Source organism: Bufo bufo, chromosome 3, assembly GCF_905171765.1.
Source record: "Bufo bufo chromosome 3, aBufBuf1.1, whole genome shotgun sequence".
Classification (NCBI taxonomy): domain Eukaryota; kingdom Metazoa; phylum Chordata; class Amphibia; order Anura; family Bufonidae; genus Bufo; species Bufo bufo.
In genome coordinates this window covers 367,450,006-367,474,722 of record NC_053391.1, presented here as the reverse complement: position 1 = coordinate 367,474,722, position 24,717 = coordinate 367,450,006, and the positions used below count along the sequence as shown (strand labels likewise).

Here is a 24,717-nt window from a genome sequence, read left to right as displayed (position 1 = left end):
TGTTCCTATTGGCCCGCCGAAAATAGTTGATTTGCTTGTTCAGCTATTTTCGGAATCCCCATAGAAATGAATGAGAGTGCACAGCACTTGCACGGCCGCAGCTTCCATTCACTTCTATGGGTCAGACGGAAATAGCTTAGCCAGATCTCTTCTATTTTCAGCAGCCCCACTGAAATGAATGCAATAAAATAAGATAAAATGAGTCACTAGCTTTCAATGGTACTTGCGCTGCTGGTCTCCCGAAGTGAAGTGAGTTCTTCACAATTGTAAAGTGTTAATATAGTGGGACCGCGCTGCTCCTCATTCACACAGAGCGTTTTTCCACGAATGCAGGTATTCACTTTATCTGGGCCAAGACAGACACCCTTCAGTTGGATCGCAGTGTGCTTCTACGCGGATTGAAACTCAGTCGTAGGCTCCTCTGCAAGATGTCATAAACCATTTTATTTCTGTGAGTATAATAAAACAGAATTTTTAACTGTGTCGGAGGTACTCTCACTATTGTGCGGTTTATGACATCTTGCAGAGGAGCCTACGACGATCCAGCATAGAAATGCTGAGTTTCAATCCGCGTGGAAAAACGCTCTGTGTGAATGAGGAGCAGCGCGGTCCCACTATATTACCACTGAAATGAATGGTGGGCGGCCGCGCATGTGCGGTGCGTCCTCCTTCACTTTGCCAGCTGCGTTGGGACCCGCACCTATGAGACAATTGGGGCATATCCTAGCGATATGCCCCCATTGCCTGAGAAGGGAATACCCCTTTAAGCAGCTGATCAGTGGGGTCCCTGATGTCGGACACCCACTGATCAGATTCTGATGACCTATCCTGAGAATCCTGATGACTCATCAGCCCTTATAAACTATATTTTCACAAATGCTGGTCATCATTACATCATATAGCATGATGCAGGATATGAATCCTGAAAATAAGTTTAGTCATCCACTTATTTAGTCAGGAAAGATTCACACAGTCACATGCAGGAAGTGAACGATAGCGCCCTCTACAGACACTGTCAGACTGCCAAAGAAATTCAGCACAAACCGCACACATTGTAACCTCTATGGGGTTGACTGTGATGGGTTGGGTTTAGGAGCTGTTTATTCATAAACCGAGATTTAAAACACATATCTTTACGGAAGACCTTGCAAAATAGAAGCCTGTCCCTTTAAAAAGGTGGAACGCACGCACCAGCTGTGGTGACACGCACGTACAAGGAGTTTCCTGACGTTTACTTACGCAAATTTGCTCTGCGCCTTAGAGTGTCATTCACAGGCTTCCGTTAGTCAGACATATTGTCCCAGAGAAGCCGGGAGAGGCCCTGACAGACCGGGGACAGCATGGGTGAGATTTGGGAAGGAGATAGGAGGGGGTGAATGGAATGTGACGGTGAAATGAGGGTATTTAGCGTGGCACTGCCCTGACTACATGCCCGTCCCTGGGATGGAGCCCCAGGGGCGCTGCATCCCACCCTGGTGCTGGGGGCAGCTTCACTGGCAGTTGGGAGTGTTCTGTTAGTTCCCTCCATGTGCACAACCCTTGTCTCCTTAGGGGTGGGTGGTATTGCTGTGATGATTAGGGGCATTTCATGCCATCAGTACCTATTGTAGTGGTGCCAGCTTCACTGCTGCTGTGTATATGTGAGCTCATGTCATCCTGTAGGGTCCACAAGGCAGGACATGTTGTATTGCAGGCACTATGCCACCCCTGCCATGAAGCATACCATGCCAGTTTTATCCCACCGACATGCAGCAACCTACATCATTTGAATTGGGGGTCACATTACGACCACTTATAGGAAACTGGCATAAAGGAAAACTGGTTTAGTTGCCCATAGCAACCAATCAGATTCCATCTTTCATTTTTCACAGCTGTGTTGGAAACTTAAAGGTGGAATCTGATTGGTTGTCATGGGCAGCTAAACCAGTTTTCCTTTATGCCAGTTCGATAAACCTCCCCAAAGATGTCTTATTTTACATAACATACACTGATTTATTACTAGATCTGTTTCACTTGACTGCCCCTTATAGACTATCTTGGATTTCTAGGGTGACGTAGCCCCTCTTAGGTCTCGTTCACCCCCCCCCGTCTGTTTCATCTCTGCACCACCTACAATATAATGTGGATAGCACACTGACCCATTGATTTCTGTGGGACCGGGCACACGTTGTGAGTTTTTTGCAGATCTATTTTTTCATTCCACAAATTATAAAACCTGTTCTGTTCCATTTTGTGGGAGTGAGAAAAACAGGGAATGCACATGGTAGGTGTCCATATTTTGCAGATCCAGTTGTTTGCAGACCGAAATATCGACACGGCCGCGTGGACTTGCAAAACGTTATCTCACATGTAACCAGGAGAGACCCTCCTTGGAAATGTATGTCTGCAAGTGGGCGATCGCTTGGCACCAAATTCTGCCTTATGGCATGCAAGCTACAGATATCGCCTGTATACTGCCATTCCGTACATGGACAGGGTTGTGATCAGCTAAGGGTTGCACTTTTTTATGTATTTATTTTTGGGTGGTGATCCTGCCAAGACCACTTTTACACAGTCAGTGATTGTGAGCCAAAACCAGTAGTGGAGTTTACACAGACATAAGGTATAAGGAAAAAAATCTGCACCTTGTTTTGGCTCACAATCACTGATGAAAATCACTGACCAAACACTGACTGTGTGAACTAGGCCTAAGATTGTAGACCAGTCAGCAGATGTTACTTTGCATGCCAATGTCAACTCCCATAAAAGAACATGATGCTTTATCAAAGATAGGTCTTGTATCACTACCACTTAGTTTTTGGGAAACTGAAATGTTTTCCATTGTGACACAGACATAGCTGGTTGGCTCTAAACTACAGCCAGGTGTCCCTTCAGGCCAAAAAGTTCTTGAAAGGGTTGTCTCATCTCAGACAATGGGGGCATATCGCTAGGTAAGTTCCCAATATAGGTGCTGGACCCAGTGATAGGACCCGTACCTATAAGACAATGGTGGCATATCCTAGCGATATGCCCCCATTGTCTGTGATGAGACAACCCCTTTAAGTATCTGTTGTTGCTAGAACAATACAGTATTTTGAGCTCAATATATTAGGTTACCCCTTTACATGCCCCCTTGGGCATCATCAGTTTGAAGTACTGCACCTGCTGAGCATCCCCACAGACCCCAGCTTAAAAGGGTTATCCACTGACTAATGTAAAAAATGAAAATCGGACATCATATAGTACATGACAATGTACCAGCCCTGTACCTCACATGGATCCAGAGATCTCCCCATTCATTGCTCTGCTAGATTTATATCAAGCTGACAGCTCAAGGGGAGGGTCTTTTCTGCTGCAGCTCAGGAGGCGTGTCCATGCTCTACCTATCACAGCTCAGGAGGCAGTTGAAGGATGACACTGAGCATGTGCGGCCATCTCAGAGAGCAGGTCAAAGAAATAAGAATAAAAACAAACAGCAGGTGGCGCTATACAGATATCTTATTGTATAACTCAGTGGCTTTGCAGAATTTTTAATCACATGCAATTACAAAAGTATTCACATCCAGGTGCTGGTTTGAAAACTGTAGGATACTTTTCGTGGGACAACCCCTTTAAGGCTAGGGCTACACAGAGACATTTATTGTAATGATACATATATCTTTGGTGTCCCACTGCGACATGCTGCGACTGTTATGACACCAAGCTGGATTTTTGTGCAACTGTCGCAGTGCAACACCAAAAACTATCATCACAATAAATGTTGCGCGACACATCTCACAATGTAGTTGTACCCTTTTTGTCACGTGAGACATGTTGCTGTGCAGCCCTAGCCTAAGGCCTCATGCACACGACCGTTGTGTGTTTTGCGGTCCGCAAATTGCGGATCCGCAAAACACGGATGGTGTCCGTGTGCGTTCCGCAATTTACGGCACGGACAGTAATTGATATAACTGCCTATTCTTGTCCGCAAAACGGACAAGAATAGGACAGGTTATATATTTTTTTTTTTGCGGGGCCACGGAACTGAGCAACGGATGCGGACAGCACACTTAATGCACACATCTTTTGCGGCCCCATTGAAGTGAATGGGTCCGCATCCAAGCCGCAGAAACTGTGGCTCGGATGTGGACCAAAACAACGGTCGTGTGCATTAAGCCTAAGGCCTCTTTCATACGGGCATGTCTGGATGCGTCCCGGTGCATTGCGGCAAACCCGCGCGAGTAGGAACGCAATTGCAGTCAGTTTTGACTGCGATTGCGTTCCGATGTTCAGTTTTTATCGCGCGGGTGCAATGTGTTTTGCACGCGCGTGATAAAAAACCGACTGTGGTAACCAGACCCGAACTTCTTTACAGAAGTTCAGGTTTGGGTTAGTTGTAGTGTAGATTATATTATTTCCCCTTATAACATGGTTATAAGGTAAAATAATAGCATTCTGAATACAGAATGCATAGTACAATAGGGCTGGAGGGGTTAAAAAAAAATAAAAAAATTTAACTCACCTTAATCCACTTGTTCGCGCAGCCCGCATCTCTTCTGTCTTCATCTGTGAGCAATAGGACCTTTGATGACGTCACTGCGCTCCATCACATGATCCATCACCATGGTGATGAATCATGTGATGAGCGTAGTGACGTCATCAAAGGTCCTATTGCTCACAGATAAAGACCGAAGAGATGCCGGCTGCGCGAACAAGTGGATTAAGGTGAGTTAAAAAAATTTTTTTTATTTTTTTTTTAACCCCTCCAGCCCTATTGTACTATGCATTCTGTATTCAGAATGCTATTATTTTCCCTTATAACCATGTTATAAGGGGAAATAATAATGATCGGGTCCCGATTGTCACCCAGCAACCATGCGTGAAAATCGCACGGCATCCGCACTTGCTTGCGGATGCTTGCGATTTTCACGCAACCCCATTCATTTCTATGGGGCCTGCGTTACATGAGAAACGCAGAATATAGAGCATGCTGCGATTTTCACGCAACGCACAAGTGATGCGTGAAAATCACCGCTCGTGTGCACAGCCCCATAGAAATGAATGGGTCAGGATTCAGTGCGGGTGCAATGCGTTCAACTCACGCATCGCATCCTGTGCGGATAACTCGCCCGTGTGAAAGGGGCCTAAGGCCTCTTTCACACGGGCGTGTCCGGATGCGTCCCGGTGCATTGCGGCAAACCCGCGCGAGTAGGTACGCAATTGCAGTCAGTTTTGACTGCGATTGCGTTCCGTTGTTCAGTTTTTATCGCGCGGGTGCAATGCGTTTTGCACGCGCGTGATAAAAAACTGACTGTGGTACCCAGACCTGAACTTCTTCACAGAAGTTCAGGTTTGGGTTAGGCTACTTTCACACTAGCGTTCGGGGCTCCGCTTGTGAGCTCCGTTTGAAGGCTCTCACAAGCGGCCCCGAACGCATCCGTACTGCTCCAATGCATTCTGAGTGGATGCGGATCCGCTCAGAATGCATCAGTCTGGCTCCGTTTGTCCTCCGCTCCGCTCAGCAGGCGGACACCCGAACACTGCTTGCAGCGTTCGGGTGTCCGCCTGGCCGTGCGGAGGCAAACGGATCCTTCCAGACTTACAATGTAAGTCAATGGGGACGGATCCGTTTGAAGTTGACACAATATGGCTCAATTTTCAAACGGATGAAAACTGAACAACTTTCACACTTAGAATTTTTTCTAAACTATAATGCAGACGGATCCGTTCTGAACGCAAGTGTGAAAGTAGCCTTAGTTGTAGTGTAGATTGTATTATTTCCCCTTATAACATGGTTATAAGGGAAAACAATAGCATTCTGAATACAGAATGCATAGTACAATAGGGCTGGAGGGGTTAAAAAAAAATAATTTAACTCACCTTAATCCACTTGTTCGCGCAGCCGGCATCTCTTCTGTCTGTCATCTGTGAGGAAAAGGACCTTTGATGACATCACTGCGCTCATCACATGGTCCATCACATGATGGATCATGTGATGAACGCAGTGCTGTCATCAAAGGTCCTATTGCTCACAGAACAAGACAGAAGAGATGCCGGCTGCGCGAACAAGTGGATTAAGGTGAGTTAAATTATTTTTTTTTTAACCCCCCCCCCCAGCCCTATTGTACTATGCATTCTGTATTCAGAATGCTATTATTTTCCCTTCTAACCATGTTATAAGGGGAAATAATAATGATCGGGTCCCCATCCCGATCGTCTCCTAGCAACCGTGCGTGAAAATCGCACCGCATCCACACTTGCTTGCGATTTTCACGCAACCCCATTCACTTCTATGGGGCCTGCGTTGCGTGAAAAATGCAGAATATAGAACATGCTGCGATTTTCACACAACGCACAAGTGATGCGTGAAAATCACCGCTCATGTGAACAGCCCCATAGAAATGAATGGGTCCGGATTCAGTGCGGGTGCAATGCGTTCACTTCACGCATTGCACCCGCGCGGAAAACTCGCCCGTGTGAAAGGGGCCTAAGGGTGTTGACCATGATTAGAGAAACAGGGCTGCTTACCTCCAAAAACCACACCTGTGCATGGTTTAAAGGGAACCCGTCACCAGGATTTTGTGTATAGAGCTGAGGACATGGGCTGCTAGATCGCCGCTAGCACAGCCGCAATACCCAGTCCCCATAGCTCTGTGTGCTTTTATTGTGTAAAAAAAACTATTTGATACATATGCAAATTAACCTGAGATGAGTCCTGTATGTGAGATGAGTCAGGGACAGGACTCATCTCAGGTTAATTTGCATATGTATCAAATAGTTTTTTTTTACACAATAAAAGCACACAGAGCTATGGGGACTGGGTATTGCGGCTGCGCTATACGGCTAATTTTACACCATTAATTAGGTGCATATGCAACGTATAAATCTTTTGAGCTCTCCCGTAGCTTTGTTAGAATGTGAAGCCCAAAACTAAATCCCATACTCAAGATGTGGCCCTATGAAGGGTTTATAAAGGCATAATATTACATTGATTACTGTTTATTTTTTATACACCCTAGAATCTTATTTGCTTTTGCTGCTGCTGCCTGACATTTATAACTTCTGCTTAGCTTGTAATCAGAATACACAAGTCCTTCTCTTGTTCTGTTCACTTTTATTCCATTTAATTTGTGTGTAGCCATACAATACTGTGGTCTAGATGCAATACCCTACATTTATCGACATTAAAATTACCTACGTCTTTGTGACAGTTGACAATTCTTTGAAGTGTCCTACACAGTTTTGTGTCATCACTAAAATCTGACACGTTACTCTCAATTCCGGCCACAAGACCACTGCTAGAGAATTGGGCCTAACCCAGATCTTTGTGGTATATCGCTGCTGACTTTAGCCCGTTTTGAGTATGTACCACTTACAGCGATTTTTTTGTTCTCTGTCATGTAACCAATCTTTTACCCGTGTGCATATATTGTCCCCTAGTCCCTGCATTTGTAGCTTCACTGCAAGGTAATGTTTCTCTACTTTTGGCTGATTGCCTTGAGCTGCATCTAAGACACCTTTCTTAGAAGAAGGCCACGTGGATCGACTAGGGTGCATCCTGAACAGTGTGGCCATGCAAGATTTGACGTTATTCAACTAATTCATTACAACTAGCGTTTTAAGGAACCACCAATGAGTACCTTAGATATCCTTATGGAAAATCTTTTTTAAATATCTGTCGGATAGAGGAACCTACTCAAGACCCTTACATGGCAGTTAAGTGGGTTCCCATGACCCCTGTTCTGAAAAGTCATAAAAGCTGGCAACTGGCACATCCAGGCACAGTTTAAGTGGGAAGATCTTGTATATGGGAAACAACTTTAAAGGTGTCTGTGACATTAGCAGGTTGAATTAAATCAAACACCTTTTTGCCTCTAAACTTTAGCAAAAGAGTAGTAGAATGCAAGATAAAATGTTGATGGACATGGCTTCTCCACTGTAGATTCCATAGCAAGCCCCGGGAAAGACAACAGTCGCATGAAGAGCTACAAGAACAAAGCTTTAAACACGGAGGAGATGCGCCGACGGCGTGAAGAAGAAGGAATCCAACTCCGCAAACAGAAACGTGAACAACAGGTCAGAATGTTTGCTTCAAAGGGAATCAGTCACCCCAATTTTGGACCATTATCTACAGTAATACATGAGTAGTACTTAGGGTTGAGCGGTATACAGGTGTCAGCGATATACAGCAGTATTAGGAAACTGCGATATGGCAATATCACAGTTTCCTAATAACCGCGGTATTTAATGATGTCATAGGAGCGGTCGCACGTATGCCGACCGCTTCTAAAACATCCATGTCCTGCTGCCTGCATACATTACATGTTGGTCCCCGCAGTGGCTGCATTCTGCTTGCTCATATTTCCCCATGACCCCACCCACCGAAGTGACACCAAGCCCAGGACCTGTCTCCTTGTATGCCCCATACAGTATAACGTCTCCTTGTGGCTGCCCCCATACAGTGTAACGTCTCCATGTGGCTGCCCCCATACAGTATAACGTCTCCTTGTGGCTGCCCCATACAGTGTAACGTCTCCTTGTGGCTGCCCCCATACAGTGTAACGTCTCCTTGTGGCTGCCCCCATACAGTATAATGTCTCCTTGTGGCTGCCCCCATACAGTGTAACGTCTCCTTGTGGCTGCCCCCATACAGTGTAACGTCTCCTTGTGGCTGCCCCCATACAGTGTAACGTCTCCATGTGGCTGCCCCCATACAGTGTAACGTCTCCTTGTGGCTGCCCCCATACAGTGTAATGTCTCCTTGTGGCTGCCCCCATACAGTGTAACGTCTCCTTGTGGCTGCCCCCATACAGTGTAACGTCTCCATGTGGCTGCCCCCATACAGTGTAACGTCTCCTTGTGGCTGCCCCCATACAGTGTAACGTCTCCATGTGGCTGCCCCCATACAGTGTAACGTCTCCATGTGGCTGCCCCCATACAGTGTAACGTCTCCTTGTGGCTGCCCCCATACAGTGTAACGTCTCCTTGTGGCTGCCCCCATACAGTGTAACGTCTCCTTGTGGCTGCCCCCATACAGTGTAACGTCTCCTTGTGGCTGCCCCCATACAGTGTAACGTCTCCTTGTGGCTGCCCCATACAGTGTAACGTCTCCTTGTGGCTGCCCCATACAGTGTAACGTCTCCTTGTGGCTGCCCCATACAGTGTAACGTCTCCTTGTGGCTGCCCCATACAGTGTAACGTCTCCTTGTGGCTGCCCCATACAGTGTAACGTCTCCTTGTGGCTGCCCCATACAGTGTAACGTCTCCTTGTGGCTGCCCCCCATACAGTGTAACGTCTCCTTGTGGCTGCCCCCCATACAGTGTAACGTCTCCTTGTGGCTGCCCCCCATACAGTGTAACGTCTCCTTGTGGCTGCCCCCCATACAGTGTAACGTCTCCTTGTGGCTGCCCCCCATACAGTGTAACGTCTCCTTGTATGCCCCCCATACAGTGTAACGTCTCCTTGTGGCTGCCCCCCATACAGTGTAACGTCTCCTTGTATGCCCCCCATACAGTGTAACGTCTCCTTGTATGCCCCCCATACAGTGTAACGTCTCCTTGTATGCCCCCCATACAGTGTAACGTCTCCTTGTATGCCCCCCATACAGTGTAACGTCTCCTTGTATGCCCCCCATACAGTGTAACGTCTCCTTGTATGCCCCCCATACAGTGTAACGTCTCCTTGTATGCCCCCCATACAGTGTAACGTCTCCTTGTATGCCCCCCATACAGTGTAACGTCTCCTTGTATGCCCCCCATACAGTGTAACGTCTCCTTGTATGCCCCCCATACAGTGTAACGTCTCCTTGTATGCCCCCCATACAGTGTAACGTCTCCTTGTATGCCCCCCATACAGTGTAACGTCTCCTTGTATGCCCCCCATACAGTGTAACGTCTCCTTGTATGCCCCCCATACAGTGTAACGTCTCCTTGTATGCCCCCCATACAGTGTAACGTCTCCTTGTATGCCCCCCATACAGTGTAACGTCTCCTTGTATGCCCCCCATACAGTGTAACGTCTCCTTGTATGCCCCCCATACAGTGTAACGTCTCCTTGTATGCCCCCCATACAGTGTAACGTCTCCTTGTATGCCCCCCATACAGTGTAACGTCTCCTTGTATGCCCCCCATACAGTGTAACGTCTCCTTGTATGCCCCCCATACAGTGTAACGTCTCCTTGTGGCTGCCCCCATACAGTGTAACGTCTCCTTGTGGCTGCCCCCATACAGTGTAACGTCTCCTTGTGGCTGCCCCCATACAGTGTAACGTCTCCTTGTGGCTGCCCCATACAGTGTAACGTCTCCTTGTGGCTGCCCCATACAGTGTAACGTCTCCTTGTGGCTGCCCCATACAGTGTAACGTCTCCTTGTGGCTGCCCCATACAGTGTAACGTCTCCTTGTGGCTGCCCCATACAGTGTAACGTCTCCTTGTGGCTGCCCCATACAGTGTAACGTCTCCTTGTGGCTGCCCCCCATACAGTGTAACGTCTCCTTGTGGCTGCCCCCCATACAGTGTAACGTCTCCTTGTGGCTGCCCCCCATACAGTGTAACGTCTCCTTGTGGCTGCCCCCCATACAGTGTAACGTCTCCTTGTGGCTGCCCCCCATACAGTGTAACGTCTCCTTGTATGCCCCCCATACAGTGTAACGTCTCCTTGTGGCTGCCCCCCATACAGTGTAACGTCTCCTTGTATGCCCCCCATACAGTGTAACGTCTCCTTGTATGCCCCCCATACAGTGTAACGTCTCCTTGTATGCCCCCCATACAGTGTAACGTCTCCTTGTATGCCCCCCATACAGTGTAACGTCTCCTTGTATGCCCCCCATACAGTGTAACGTCTCCTTGTATGCCCCCCATACAGTGTAACGTCTCCTTGTATGCCCCCCATACAGTGTAACGTCTCCTTGTATGCCCCCCATACAGTGTAACGTCTCCTTGTATGCCCCCCATACAGTGTAACGTCTCCTTGTATGCCCCCCATACAGTGTAACGTCTCCTTGTATGCCCCCCATACAGTGTAACGTCTCCTTGTATGCCCCCCATACAGTGTAACGTCTCCTTGTATGCCCCCCATACAGTGTAACGTCTCCTTGTATGCCCCCCATACAGTGTAACGTCTCCTTGTATGCCCCCCATACAGTGTAACGTCTCCTTGTATGCCCCCCATACAGTGTAACGTCTCCTTGTATGCCCCCCATACAGTGTAACGTCTCCTTGTATGCCCCCCATACAGTGTAACGTCTCCTTGTATGCCCCCCATACAGTGTAACGTCTCCTTGTATGCCCCCCATACAGTGTAACGTCTCCTTGTATGCCCCCCATACAGTGTAACGTCTCCTTGTATGCCCCCCATACAGTGTAACGTCTCCTTGTATGCCCCCCATACAGTGTAACGTCTCCTTGTGCTATGCATCTGAACATGAGTCCTCTCCATTATGTTAGAACAGAACTGCAGTCCTGACTGTGTATTTCAGAGCAGCTTTGAGTGCTGACAGCAGGAAAATAAAAACTAGTGATCTGGACTCCTTATCTGCAGTACTACTCATGTATTAGATAATCCAGAGGATAGATCATCAGTCAAATGAAAGTGCAGAACCCCTTTAAAGAAAATTCCGACCGTGATTCTTTATAATGAACATTTTCAAGTCTTAAAACAGGAGTCTTACTGATCATTTGAGTCTTCCGCCTTAGGAATTGTGTGAACTTGTACCGCAGACACAGATTTCTGCTGGGAAGAATCCTTAAAGGGAACCTGTCATCAACTTTATGCTGACCTCACTGAAGGCAGTATAAACTAGTGACAGAAATGCAGATTTCAGCGATGTGTCACTCATGAGCTAAAAGTAAGGGGTTGCTGAGAACCAGCATCATAATTATTGCAGCCCAGGCCTTGAAAAGAGTCAAATCTACCTGAGAAGAGTCCTGGTTATCCATAATCTCCTGCTCTCTCACCCATCTGCTGATGATTGGCAGTTCCCTCCTAGAGAAAGGGAGAAAACTAGGTAGAAGATCAGTCATCAGCAGGTGGGCAGGAGAGCAGGAAGTCATGAATAACCAGGACTCTTCTCAGGTGGCCAGGACTCTTTTCCAGGCCCAGTCTGCAAAGATTGTGATGTTGGTTCGCGGCAACCACTTATTTTTTTACTTATAAATGACAGACCGCTGAAATCAACTCACCTGTCTCTACTTTATACTGCCATTAGTATGGGCAGCATAACATTGATGACTGGTTCCCTTTAAAAGGAGTGTTAAGGATTTTATTTTTAAACTACATCCTCCACCCAACCCAGCAGGACCTTCTGCCCACTGCTCCATGGACTTCTGGTCCATTTTCTGCACAAACAGGGGAGGGAGGGTCACATGCACTGCTACAGCCAGTGACTAACCTCCATAGTGATGTCATGTCATGCGTTAAAGGGGTTCTCCAGAAATGATGAAAAATGGCCTCCAGCAACCTGTCCTAGGATGGGTGGCCTCCACTTGCAGAGCCGCATAGAGGGTGAGGCCTCGCTACACCCAGTGCTCTGGTGACTTCCTTCACTTTACATTGCTGAGCTTTGCTTTCAGGCTGTTCAGCCATGACAGCATATTGCACATAGGATTGCATCATTACCATCTATTATAGAGTTCCTGCTCTACAATAGATTGTAATGGAGCGATCGTACATGAGATATGCCATTAGGCTGAGTAGCCTGACAGCAAAGCTTCACAATGTAAAGTGAAGGAAGTCACCAGAGCACTGGGTGTAGCGAGGCCTCACCCTCTATGCAGCTCTGCAAGTGGAGGCCACCCATAGCGGTGGTTTCTTCAGTGGGCGAACCCCCTGTATAATAAAGTCCAGCTATGCAATAACCCTTAATAGACAGATTGCGCTTTTAATAATAATTCCACAACAAAAAAGGTCCACCAATGTCCCGATTTACATGGATCCACCAAGAACAGCATGCCCGTAACCTTGATAGGGGAACTATCCCTGAGTGCATGCCCTAAGGCTAGACCCTCTGCCCAGGGGCGACCCCTGATGGTGGGGACCCCCTGCCCTCGATCCTAGGCTAGCAACTCCTATATTGCCCTATTGTAAGGGGCTAATAGTTATAAAACTAAAGGTGGACTCATGTACATCCAGACAAATAGGACCAAACACACATCAAACAATGCACACTGTATACAACCCTAATGGTATGATTAAGGCTACTTTCACACTAGCGTTCGGGTGTCCGCTCGTGCGCTCCGTTTGAAGGGGCTCACGAGCGGTCCCGAACGCATCCGTCTGGCCCCAATGCATTCTCAGTGGAGGCGGATCCACTGAGAATGCATCCGCCTGCCAGCGTTCAGCCTCCGCTCCGCTCAGTGAGCGGACACCTGAACGCTGCTTGCACAGTCAATGGGGGCGGATCCGCTCAGAATGCATCAGTCTGCCAGCGTTCAGCCTCCGCTCCGCTCAGTGAGCGGACACCTGAACGCTGCTTGCAGCGTTCGGGTGTCCGCCTGGCCGTGCGGAGGCGAGCGGATCCGTCCAGACTTACAATGTAAGTCAATGGGGGCGGATCCGCTTGAAGATGACACCATATGGCTCAATCTTCAAGCGGATCCGTTCCCCATTGACTTACAATGTAAAGTCTGAACGGATCCGCTCAGGCTACTTTCATACTTAGAAAATTTTCTAAGTTTTAATGCAGACGGATCCGTTCTGAACGGATGCGAACGTCTGCATTATCGGAGCGGATCCGTCTGATGAAACATCAGACGGATCCGCTCCGAACGCAAGTGTGAAAGTAGCCTAACCAAGAGGTACAGGGTGCATGAGACTAACTAATTAAAAACGACACCCTAATTTGATGTTCAACACCTTGATATGTACAGGGGTTGTCAGCATGAGGTATGTAAATTTAATGATGTTTATGTAGTCCAGTTATAGATTGGGAAGCGAATCATTGTAGTGTAGGAGTGCTAATGTCTTCCACTACTGCCTCACAAACCTGGCCCAATAGCTATTGTCTGACAGAATAAAACGAAGCCTTGTTCTAAATGTACTGTATTTCTCCCTCTTTGTAGCTCTTCAAGCGTCGCAATGTCGAATTAGTTTCTGAAGATGCTTCCATGTTTGATGGACCTTTGATGGACCCTTTTGTCAGCTCCACCAATGTTGGGGTATGATTACTGTTAAAGATATTCACTAATGCAGTTAATTTGCTTTAACCCTTTCATGAAGTGGTATGTACTGGTATAAATCATATTGAGCCCAAAACTTCATTCTCTAATTCTCCCGTGCATAGCAATGCCAAATATGTGTGCATTGTGTAACATATGACGTTGCGCACCACAAACCTTATTTTAGCTTTACATAGATCTGCCTCCCTCCGTGCAGTCTCTGTACATAGATAATAATCAAACAAGTACACACGTTTCTAAGTAAAGGGGAAGTGCCACCCTTTTTTTTTTTTTAAGTCATGGGTGGTACTTTTTATTTTTTTTACTTTTTTTTTCCACATTTTAGACAGACATGCAAAGAAAAAACAGTCATATCCTTTCCTGAAATCCTTCAAACCCCTCTTCCCAGGGAATCCTTTTGACATTTTTACTGACAACCCAGTGTTTCCTATCAAGTACCAGAATGTGGAAACAGGTTCTCTTTGTTTCCTGTCACAGTACCTTATTGGGCTGTCAGTGCAACATCCCTCCGATGGCACTGTGTGCAGCATCATGCAGTGCCATTAAATACAGCATGACCATTAAGGGGCTGCCAGCACAGGGACCATCCATTAGCCCATTAATTTACGTGTAGTTTTTAAGGGGTTAATAGTAGCCACTAGTCCGAGTGTCCAGGGTCTGCACCCAGCCCAGTTACTGTGAGTTACAGCCATACTTGCCCACTGCACCCGTGTTTCAGAGGGGAGGACTGTAGTTGTATGTGTCAGTTTAGCAAAATTGCCCTCTGCAACCTGCCGTATAATTATGTGGTGTGGTCTGGAAGGGGTTAAAGGGAACGTGTTGTCCGTTTTGTGCTGCCCTACTCATAAACAGGAAACAGCGACAGACTCCTTCATTACAAAAACTGTATTCTACTCTGAAACCCTGTGGCGTCTCGGAGAAAATGTAGGGGGAGATTTACCATGAGGGGTCCTTTTTAAGTCAGTTTTGCAGAAGTCTGTGTTGCTGTAATTTGTGTCAAATTTATCGAATTTCGTACGACGATTGATAAATTCAGTGCATCTTGAAGGCTAACACTTCTGCTCTGAGAGGTTACTCTACTTCTTATGCCACATCTTTACTGGAGTGCGATTGGGATAAATCTGCAGGGAAGCTAATTCACATAGCTAACCACCTCTCACCAACTTTCCCCACAAGACTAGAGAGTAGAATAAAAATGCAGAATGTCACAACATTTTTGCACAAATAAGCCTAGTTTTGAAACTTTTTAAAGACAGAATTTTGGAGTGCAGGGCTTGATAAATTACCTCCATAGTTTTAAAAGCACTTACCGTATTTTTTGCCCTATAAGACGCAAGTAGGTTTTAGAGGAGTACAATAAGAAACCAATATTTTTCATTAGACCTCAGGTCAGACCACCAATCAGACCCCTAATGTTAATCAGACCTCAGCTCACAGCCCCAATCAGACCCCCAATGTTAATAAGACCCTCAGATCAGACACCCAATGTTGATTAGACCCCAGTAAGACTTCAGATGAGACCCCCATGCCTCAGAGCAAATAAAAACTAAAAAACACTTACCTCTCCTGCTCCGGACGCCGGCGTTTCTCACCGCCAGCCGAGGACCAGGAGGCAGCGAGTACAGAGCCTTCATCGCTTCCTGCTTCTCCGGTACTAATGAGTATTCACCCCATAAGACGCAGTGACAAAAAGTGTGTCTTATAGGGCGAAAAATACGGTATCTAGATTGTTATACAGTAGTTGATGTTTTCTCTACTCATAGGATGGAGTGATTACTCGAGAAATGGTTGGACTACTACTGTCTGATGATCCTGACCTACAATTGGCGACAACACAGAAATTTCGAAAGCTGTTATCTAAAGGTGAGTTTTTACTGCTGTCAGACGCTTCTGTTTAATTCTGTAAATATCAGTTAAGACCTCTGTCCTGTGTATATAGGGTTCTAGAACCGGAGCTTATGAGACCTGTTATGTGGTTATCTTGGAAATTTACCTTTTCTGTTTTTACTTTGTTGTAGAGCCGAATCCCCCGATTGATGAAGTGATCAATGCTCCCGGTGTGGTAGAGCGGTTTGTAGAATTCCTCAAAAGGAGCGATAACTATACACTACAGGTGCGTACATGTGAGAAAAGTAGAGGAAAGCTGTTCGTGAGATGCACGTAGCTAATAATCGTCATCTTATGACAGTTTGAAGCAGCATGGGCCTTGACAAACATTGCATCAGGCACTTCCCAACAAACGAAGATCGTGATAGAAGCAGGAGCTGTGCCAATCTTTATACAGTTGCTAAATTCGGAGTATGAAGACGTTCAGGAGCAGGTTTGGGGAACATCTTTTTGTCTGTTTTCGATGTTTCTCTTCACTATCTTTTGTGTCTAGCCACTGGGCAGCTTTCTGAAAATAAGTGTAATTTATTGTGGCTTCTTACAGGCCGTATGGGCTCTGGGCAACATTGCTGGGGACAGTTCAGTGTGCCGAGACTATGTGTTAAGCTGTGACATCCTTCCTCCCCTACTTAAGTAAGTACCTTATGCAGATCAATCAAGTGTAAAGCTGGCCATACATTTTAGATACCTGTTGGCTGAACTTCTGTTCGCCAGACTGCCACCCCCCCAACACGGCATACACCTGCTTGTAATCATTGGATGGCACACGACTGTCAAGGATACAATGATATACAAAGATGAAGGCAATAATGGAGCGTCCCAGGATACAAAGCAGTAAAGCAGTGTCCTAATAGTTCTGAAGTTGAGTGAGCCGGCTCGAGGTCAAGACACACAGACACAGCAACATGTGTTTCTCATAATGGCCTCTTTATTGTAAGGAGCAGTGCACGTATTTATACACAGACAGACGCAATAAAAATGTCCTAGTGTAGACAAGCTTTGAGTTACTATTAGAGACAGTAACTCAAAGCTTTTACCACCACGCTTCGTTTGGTGGTAAAAGCAGAATTGCGTTATGGATTCCGTTTCCATGGACCATAACGCAATTCTATGACGGAATGCCTTTGGAGGCATTCCGTCATTATAGAAGTCTATGGCCTGCATAAAGGATCCGTCCCGTTTCCGTTATGCAGGAGAGGACTCCCCTGCATAACGGAAAAGGGACGGATCTGTTATGCAGGCCATAGACTTCTATTATGACAGAATGCGTCCAAAGGCATTCCGTCATAGAATTGCGTTATGGTCCATGGTAACGGAATCCATAACGCAATACTTTTACCACCAAACAAAGCGTGAACAAATTTCAAAATATGAAATTTGCTCATCTCTAGTTACTATGTTTGGTTTGAGATGAGTGGCCCACCATGGACTTTGTACTTCTGCCTTCCAAGGCTAAATCCCCTTTATATAAGTGCAGGTTATACATGGATATAAAATGAATATGTATACAAAATGGACGCCTTTATGCTTTTCCTCACAGAAGCTTGCTTACCTCTTCTCATAATGCCAGAAATCAGCCCCATCTGTGGAGCACCAATGAAACCTAGTATGAGATAGTCTGCCCATTCAGAATAATCTGCTTAAAGGGGTTGGTCCATCTCACACATTGGTGGCATATCACTAGGATATGCCACCGATGTCCGATAAGTGAGGGCCCCACCTCTGGTGGCTCAGGTTCAAGATCAGAGTCTCCAGATACAAAAGATGCTTGATAGTCTGCCTTTGCAGGGCAGAGCTGTTGGGAGTCAGAAGAGCCGACACCATCTTGACTATTGCTACACGCGATAAGATAGAGCTATATTGCGGGCCGTTCCTTTTTTTGCTAGGCTTTCCCAAATTTTGGTGGCAGTTAATGGTCAGGATCCATGAGATTCAGGGTCGTTAGCAGGAGCTCTGGATGTATCTGGTCATGCTGGCAGTTAGCCACAGCCCTATATTTGAATATTTTAGAATTTGCAGATGTAACTATACTTGGGTAAAACTACATCTATCTGTAATATTTTACTACATTTATTATATTTTGTTTCCTCCAGTCTACTCGCCAAATCAAGCCGTCTCACCATGACCAGAAATGCTGTGTGGGCGTTGTCCAACCTGTGTCGTGGAAAGAACCCACCTCCAGATTTTGACAAGGTTATTATGTATTTAATTTTTAACATTGATGGCCTTTTTTCTTTTTCTTTTTTTTTTTCACTACATGTATTTGTTGTCTTTTGATTCTGCTCTTTCTAGGTGTCTCAGTGTCTTCCTGTCCTCTCACGTCTCCTGTTCACCAGTGACTCGGACTTATTGGCAGATGCGTGCTGGGCACTTTCTTATCTTTCTGATGGTCCCAATGAGAAGATCCAAGCAGTGATTGATTCAGGGGTCTGCCGCAGGCTGGTGGAACTCTTAATGTTAGTACATGCTGGGGTAACGGGTTCTTTGCTTTGGAAGAAGATCGATAAAGAAACATCAGTTTATTGGCCATTGACAAGAAAGTTTCAGAAGTTGTACCTGTGTTTAGTACAACTTTAGATATAAAAAATTGTGTGTGTGTGTTTTACAGTACTGTGTAGAAGTCGGAGACCACCACTATTAGTGAGGGAAGGGGCCTACCTGGGTCCTTGTTCTATTAATGTGGCTTTACACGTGGGGGGGAGGGACCGTCTTTCATCATGCTTGATCCACTCCTGGCTTTAGCGCCATGCGTTAAACCACCCTAAAGGCCCATTCTTAATTTTGCGGATTGAATGAGGACCCGCAAAAAAGATTTTGCGGACAAGAAAAGGCATTTCTATCATAGTGAAGGATGTTGCGGAACGCACACGGATGTTGCGGAACGCAATCTGCAGTCTCCAAAAACAGTGTGATTGGACCCCAAGACTGCAGAAGGTCTCTGGAAAGATTAATACCTGTTTTGGAGGACATGGTGTGACCATGTACGATTATTTAGTAACCGCTTATCACAGATGTTTCCACTACTAGATCCTACTGTTGGCTGATTGCTGGGATGGCAATCCTCTTAAGTAGGTTATTCATTCTTGTTAACACTGTTGCATTGCAGGGCTGAACTCTTGGCTTTAAGTCCAAGGGCAACATCTGCATGAAGTTTGTATGTTCTTACCATATTTGTGCGGGTTCCCTTCCACACTCTAAAAACATACAGTTTGTTAATTTAGAAATTTATGAATTTATATTGAGATATATATGGCGCTGTATGAATAATTAATAACTTGTCGACCAGAAAGAACTTGGAAGATATAACCTAAAATGTAATAACTGCCTCAACAATGAAATAGTATAGAATATTTATTTTCCTTTTTTTTTTTTTTTTTTCAGATCAGAACCTAGACGGTAGTCACATCTGCGTTGGTGGCTCTGTTATGAGCTGCCAACCCAGATTCCGTTAAAAATGCTGGCCAAAATATCACAGTATGCTACACTATTTTTTCTGGTTAAATGCCAGACACCTTGACAAATACCCAATGGACCCCATTACAGTCAGTGGGGTCCGTCAGGTGTCATATGATGCATCCCACACTACCGTTACTTTCATTGTTCTGTTCCTATAATGGAGCTGGCCAACACATACGAGTAGTACCGAGCACCGCAAATGTGAATAAGCCCTTAAAGGCGTTCTCTGGAGCTTTGACTAAATTCTAGCTTTCAGAAGGATGAGCTTTTCACCTCTACCTACAATCCTGTTGCGCCACAGAGTTTTCAATTTGGGCCGTGCTCATGTGTCTGGCTGTGGGCTTTTCTGTGGATGTATTGACCAGATCTGCTCTTTTGTCTTCCTGTTCAACTGTACTTTATGCAGCTGAACGGAAAGACACACGAGCAGATCTGGTCAAGACGTCAGCGGAAGAGCCTGCAGCCACTCAAACGTTCACGTGAGCACAGGCCAAATTGCGGATGCGGCAGTACAACAGAAAGCTAAATAGTAGTGAAATGGTCTTCCCTCCTTTTACATTTTAGAAAAATATCAGAACCATAGTTTTGTCTTCTCATAGTGGAAGGTTTACAAAAACACTTGGTTTGCTCTAATCTGAAGCATCTCCCGTCTCTAATGGATAGGTTTCCAGAAAACAACTTAAGTTTATGGTTCGTCAGTCAATGATATTTCGTGCACCCTTTTGTTTTTTACTTTCATATCTATTGTCTCTGGGTAATTTTTCCTTTGTTTTTTTTTCACTTTACTAAAGGCACAACGATTACAAAGTAGCTTCACCTGCCCTGAGAGCTGTAGGAAACATTGTAACAGGAGATGACATCCAGACACAGGTGAAAAATAGTGATGGCGACTTAGGTGCCAACTGCCAAAATTGCATATACTGTAATACATTTGCCACAGCTTACAGGAGTGGCTTACATAGAAAAAAAAATCTTAAAATGGGCTACTCCCTATTGTCAGGTTTTGCCATCCAGGGTGGAGTGCGGAGTCAATTTCACCCTCCACAGCCTTTTCATGCCGTTCTTCTGGATAAGCCTTGCACAGGTTTATGCTACCTTACAGCACCATAATATAGCTGTATAGTAGCTTATTCCTCACTCCACATCTGGTTGTTGCTGTTCTTTCCCTTTTTTTCTCCATCTGGCCCAGACCACCTTAAATACCTCTCCCAAACACAACTTCTCTGTAGAGTTTTCTAAGAAAGTTTGTCATTTGTCCCATTTGTCCTGCAGCCAAGTGTCACTACCCCCCCACACACTCACACACACGTTGTGACTTTAATGTCCAGTCTGAACAAGTAAACCTTGACCAATGTCTTTATTTTCTGCAGGTTATCTTAAACTGCTCTGCTCTTCCTTGTCTGTTACATCTTTTGAGTAGCCCAAAGGAGTCTATCCGCAAAGAGGCCTGCTGGACCATCTCTAATATCACTGCTGGGAATAGAGCCCAAATACAGGTAATGTGAACACGCTACATTGTAAAATTGTGAGAGCATGTTCGCTTTTCATGATTTAACATGATTAAATGGGTTTTCCCCACTAAGGCCTTATTAACATGTTTGTGATGACCTCACTGATAAGATGGTCAGTGGTTCATCCATGAAGATGTCTGTGAAGGATCCGTGTTTGATCCTTGTGTCTGATTTTTTTTTTTTTGCCCTGTGTGTCACCTGTCTTCCACAGACTCCACACTTTGTTCACATCTATGGGTTTGCCAAGTATAGCAGCTGTCCAACAGAAGTGAATGGAGTGGTAGTCCTGCATGCGTACCATTGCTGTATTCTCATGGGACCACAGTTCTCATGATCGATGGGGGGTCCCAGCGTTGAGACCCCCAGTAATCGGATACTTAAAGGAAATATTTCACCAGTGACCTCCCTATGAAACTGTTTGCATAGACACATAGCTGTGCTTGACCTGATTAAAATGCTAGCTTTCTTTTGTTGGTCTGAGGCTCCGATCCTGAGTTATTATACTTTTTTCTTAATTTACAGATTAGGCCTTTGGTGCAACGAGGGCATCACTGTTGCTCATGTTCCAGCCAAGCTCCACTCCTTGCTGTGGTCAGCCCTTCTCTCATTGCTATGATGGACAGGGCCAGGCAGTGGCAACGCAGCCAGGAAGAAGCTGGCCACAGAAAGGAGCGGAGCTTGGGTGCAAAAGGGCAATGGTGGCTCCCTCATTGCGCCAAAGGTCTAATTTGTATATTAAGAAACAGTATTAACTCAGGAATGGAGCCTCAGATGAACAAAAGAAAAACAGCATTTTAATCATGTGAACCACAGCTATGTGTCTTTGCAAAGAGTTTGATTGGGAGGTTGCTGGTGACCGGTTCTCTTTTTAATCCCTATTCTATACGTAAGGCAAAATCATTGTTGGTCATAAAATCCCTTTAAGTTGACTTATAATTAACACTTTATCTACTGATCTAGCATAAATATAGATTCATTTTGTTTCTAGGCTGTTGCTGATGCCAATATATTTCCAGTACTGATCGAGATTTTACAAAAAGCTGAATTTCGCACACGAAAAGAGGCTGCTTGGGCCATCACAAATGCCACATCTGGCGGTACCTCAGAGCAGATTAGGTAATAATAGTAACTGTAGACATATTGATAATGTATTCATGATCAGAGCTTGTGTTAACATGGATGTTCATTCATCTTAGATACCTGGTAGACCTGGGCTGCATCAAACCACTTTGTGATCTCCTGACAGTCATGGATTCAAAAATAGTGCAAGTTGCTCTTAATGGACTAGAAAATATCCTCCGACTTGGGGAACAAGAGGCAAAGCAAGGGGGTGGTGGCGGCATAAACCCTTACTGTGGACTGATTGAAGAAGCATATGGTGAGACTGAAAATTTTTGCTTTTTTCCCCCCTCTATTACATAGCCGACTTTATAGCTGCTTTATCAGTTCAACATGCAGGCATGTACCGTATAAGTAAAATGGACATTAGCTAAATTAGGACCCAGGAGGATGCCACAGGGGTGCAATAAAAAATATTAAAATAGGTAAATTGGGTTCCTGTGAAATCGATCCAAGTGTGTGTTGGGGTCAAGCGCATATATGGCAGCCACCGACTCCCCAGTGAGTCATAGTTCAAGACCATCCCTGTGCTTTGAGTATATGCATGTGAGAAATGCCAGTATATGCCAGTTTCATAGGTACAAATCCGCTGACAGATGCCCTTTGAGCTGAATTCTTAGCAAACTGATGAGTGTTTGTGAGCTGTCGGGAACCTAGAGATAAGGGCTACAGATGAGAGCAGTAGGACCAGCTCTGAGAAGAAGCACGTCTGCAGATGCAGTGAAAACTTTTGACATTTTTTAATAAAGACCAATTGAAAAATTAAGTATAATGCCATAATTAAAATGCATTTAAACTTGTAATATTTTATATATTAATATCAATGTCTGTAATTGAATAGGTTTGTGTTTATGTAGTTCATGCACTGCTCTTTCAGTACAATGATATATATACACATACTCCTACACACCGCATGAAAGATCAGTGGTGAAGATGATTTCTTTTCCTTTTAATTAGTGTTTTGCTTTCCCACTATAGGTTTGGATAAAATAGAGTTCCTGCAAAGCCACGAGAATCAGGAAATTTATCAGAAAGCTTTTGAATTGATTGAACATTACTTTGGCGTCGAGGAGGAGGACCCTCAACTTGTCCCATCTGTGGATGATTCCCAACAACAGTATATTTTCCAGCAAACAGAAGCCCCTATGGAGGGATTTCAGCTGTGAGCCAGAATCCTTAGGACAAATGGAGAATTTCATCTCCACTACTCGATTGAGGTGGTGGAGAGAGATGATGGTGAAGCAGCCATTCATCCTAAAGTCAAGTTATTCTTGGTTTATCACAGAAGTTTTTCTTCTTCTCCTCTTAAACTTACGCTCTTTTCAGGCAGAGAAAGCAGTGGTTTAACATCCATGCTCGACCTTTATGCTGCTTTTTGCAAGATCTGTATGTAAAGCACATACTCTCCTCTGCCACTGAACATTTCTCTGCTTCATAAGTTAAGTGTATTATTATTTTTTTGTTTTGGTTTAAAATGGACTTGGGGTATCTGAAATGCATCAGCATTGAATGCGTTGAACATCTGTTCCTTTTTGTTCAGGGGATGAGGAGCAGCAGCAATTGTACATCACTTTTTTTCTTGTTTGATATAGTGCTATTTAACGTTATAAAAAGAATAAGTAAGTGAAATGGCTAAAGGCGGCGGATACTGGTGACAAGGCTGAAGCAGTCATTTACGCTACTTTCATAGATGTACTGGCAGTAACTGTGATATTTTTGGATTTTTTTTTTTTTTTTTTATTATTATTTTTTTGCTCCTGTGGACTTTGTTTTATCAGGAGCAACTTGCCAGATCTCAAAAGTTTCTTCTTGCTGAAGTGAAATTGGGCACTTAGATTGGCAACACAAGCTCCTGAGTGCCTTATAGCATTACCTGCCTCTCAAAATATTTTATGATCTTAACATTTTCTAGCCAATGTTCATGCAAAACATTTTTGCAGTTCTAAAGGATTTAGAGGCAACCGGTTTGCAGCCTGGACCAGTATTCTTGTAATGGCAGAACAGCCAGTTGGAATTTGACTGAAGCACTTTGATTATACAGTTCCTGGTGAATTATGGTCTGCACTTTCAGGAATACTATGGAAGATTGAAATGGTGCCACCCATAGTGTGTGCGGGCAATAAATATACCTCCAAGGTGTACAAGTGCTTGGATGATCTCATTGTACCACCATGGATATGGTTTTGCAGTTTACCACCAGAAACACTAACATTTTCTCCTAGGTCATTATCTTTAATACGCTGTGACTCTGGCCTGTACTGGTGTGAAATGCAGAATGGAATACAATATATCTACTTGAATTAAACTAATATATAGTTGGCTTTTAGTTCCTTTCTTTGTGTAATTGGGCATCTTTGGTGTAAACATAACTAGAAATGGATGGATGAAGTCCTCAAAGGAAATCTGTCATCAGGTTGATGCCGCCATATCCAAGGGCAACATAAACTAGTGACAGAACCTCATTTATAGCGGTGTCGCTTTACTTGTCATTATGGTGTCTTTTTCATAAAATCTCGTTTTATTGAATGACGAACATTCAAGGTATAACAGTTATGAATAAAACCGGGCGAGGGAGCCAACTGCTGATAGATACACGCACTCGCCTCATGCTG

At 45.0% G+C, this 24,717-nt stretch overlaps 1 protein-coding gene across 1 annotated transcript; it reads left to right on the top strand.

The window, feature by feature from the left end:
- The first annotated feature begins 1,286 nt into the window (after positions 1–1,286).
- On the top strand, positions 1,287–24,420 carry KPNA6 (karyopherin subunit alpha 6). Its single transcript, XM_040424558.1, has 14 exons — positions 1,287–1,344; positions 7,901–8,034; positions 14,016–14,111; positions 15,896–15,995; positions 16,151–16,245; positions 16,321–16,452; positions 16,564–16,652; positions 18,113–18,212; positions 18,312–18,475; positions 20,267–20,345; positions 20,846–20,971; positions 21,975–22,102; positions 22,183–22,364; positions 23,084–24,420. The coding sequence occupies exons 1-14, from the start codon at positions 1,341–1,343 to the stop codon at positions 23,269–23,271; spliced, it is 1,617 nt and encodes a 538-aa protein (XP_040280492.1). The 5' UTR covers positions 1,287–1,340; the 3' UTR covers positions 23,272–24,420.
- The last annotated feature ends 297 nt before the right edge of the window (positions 24,421–24,717 follow it).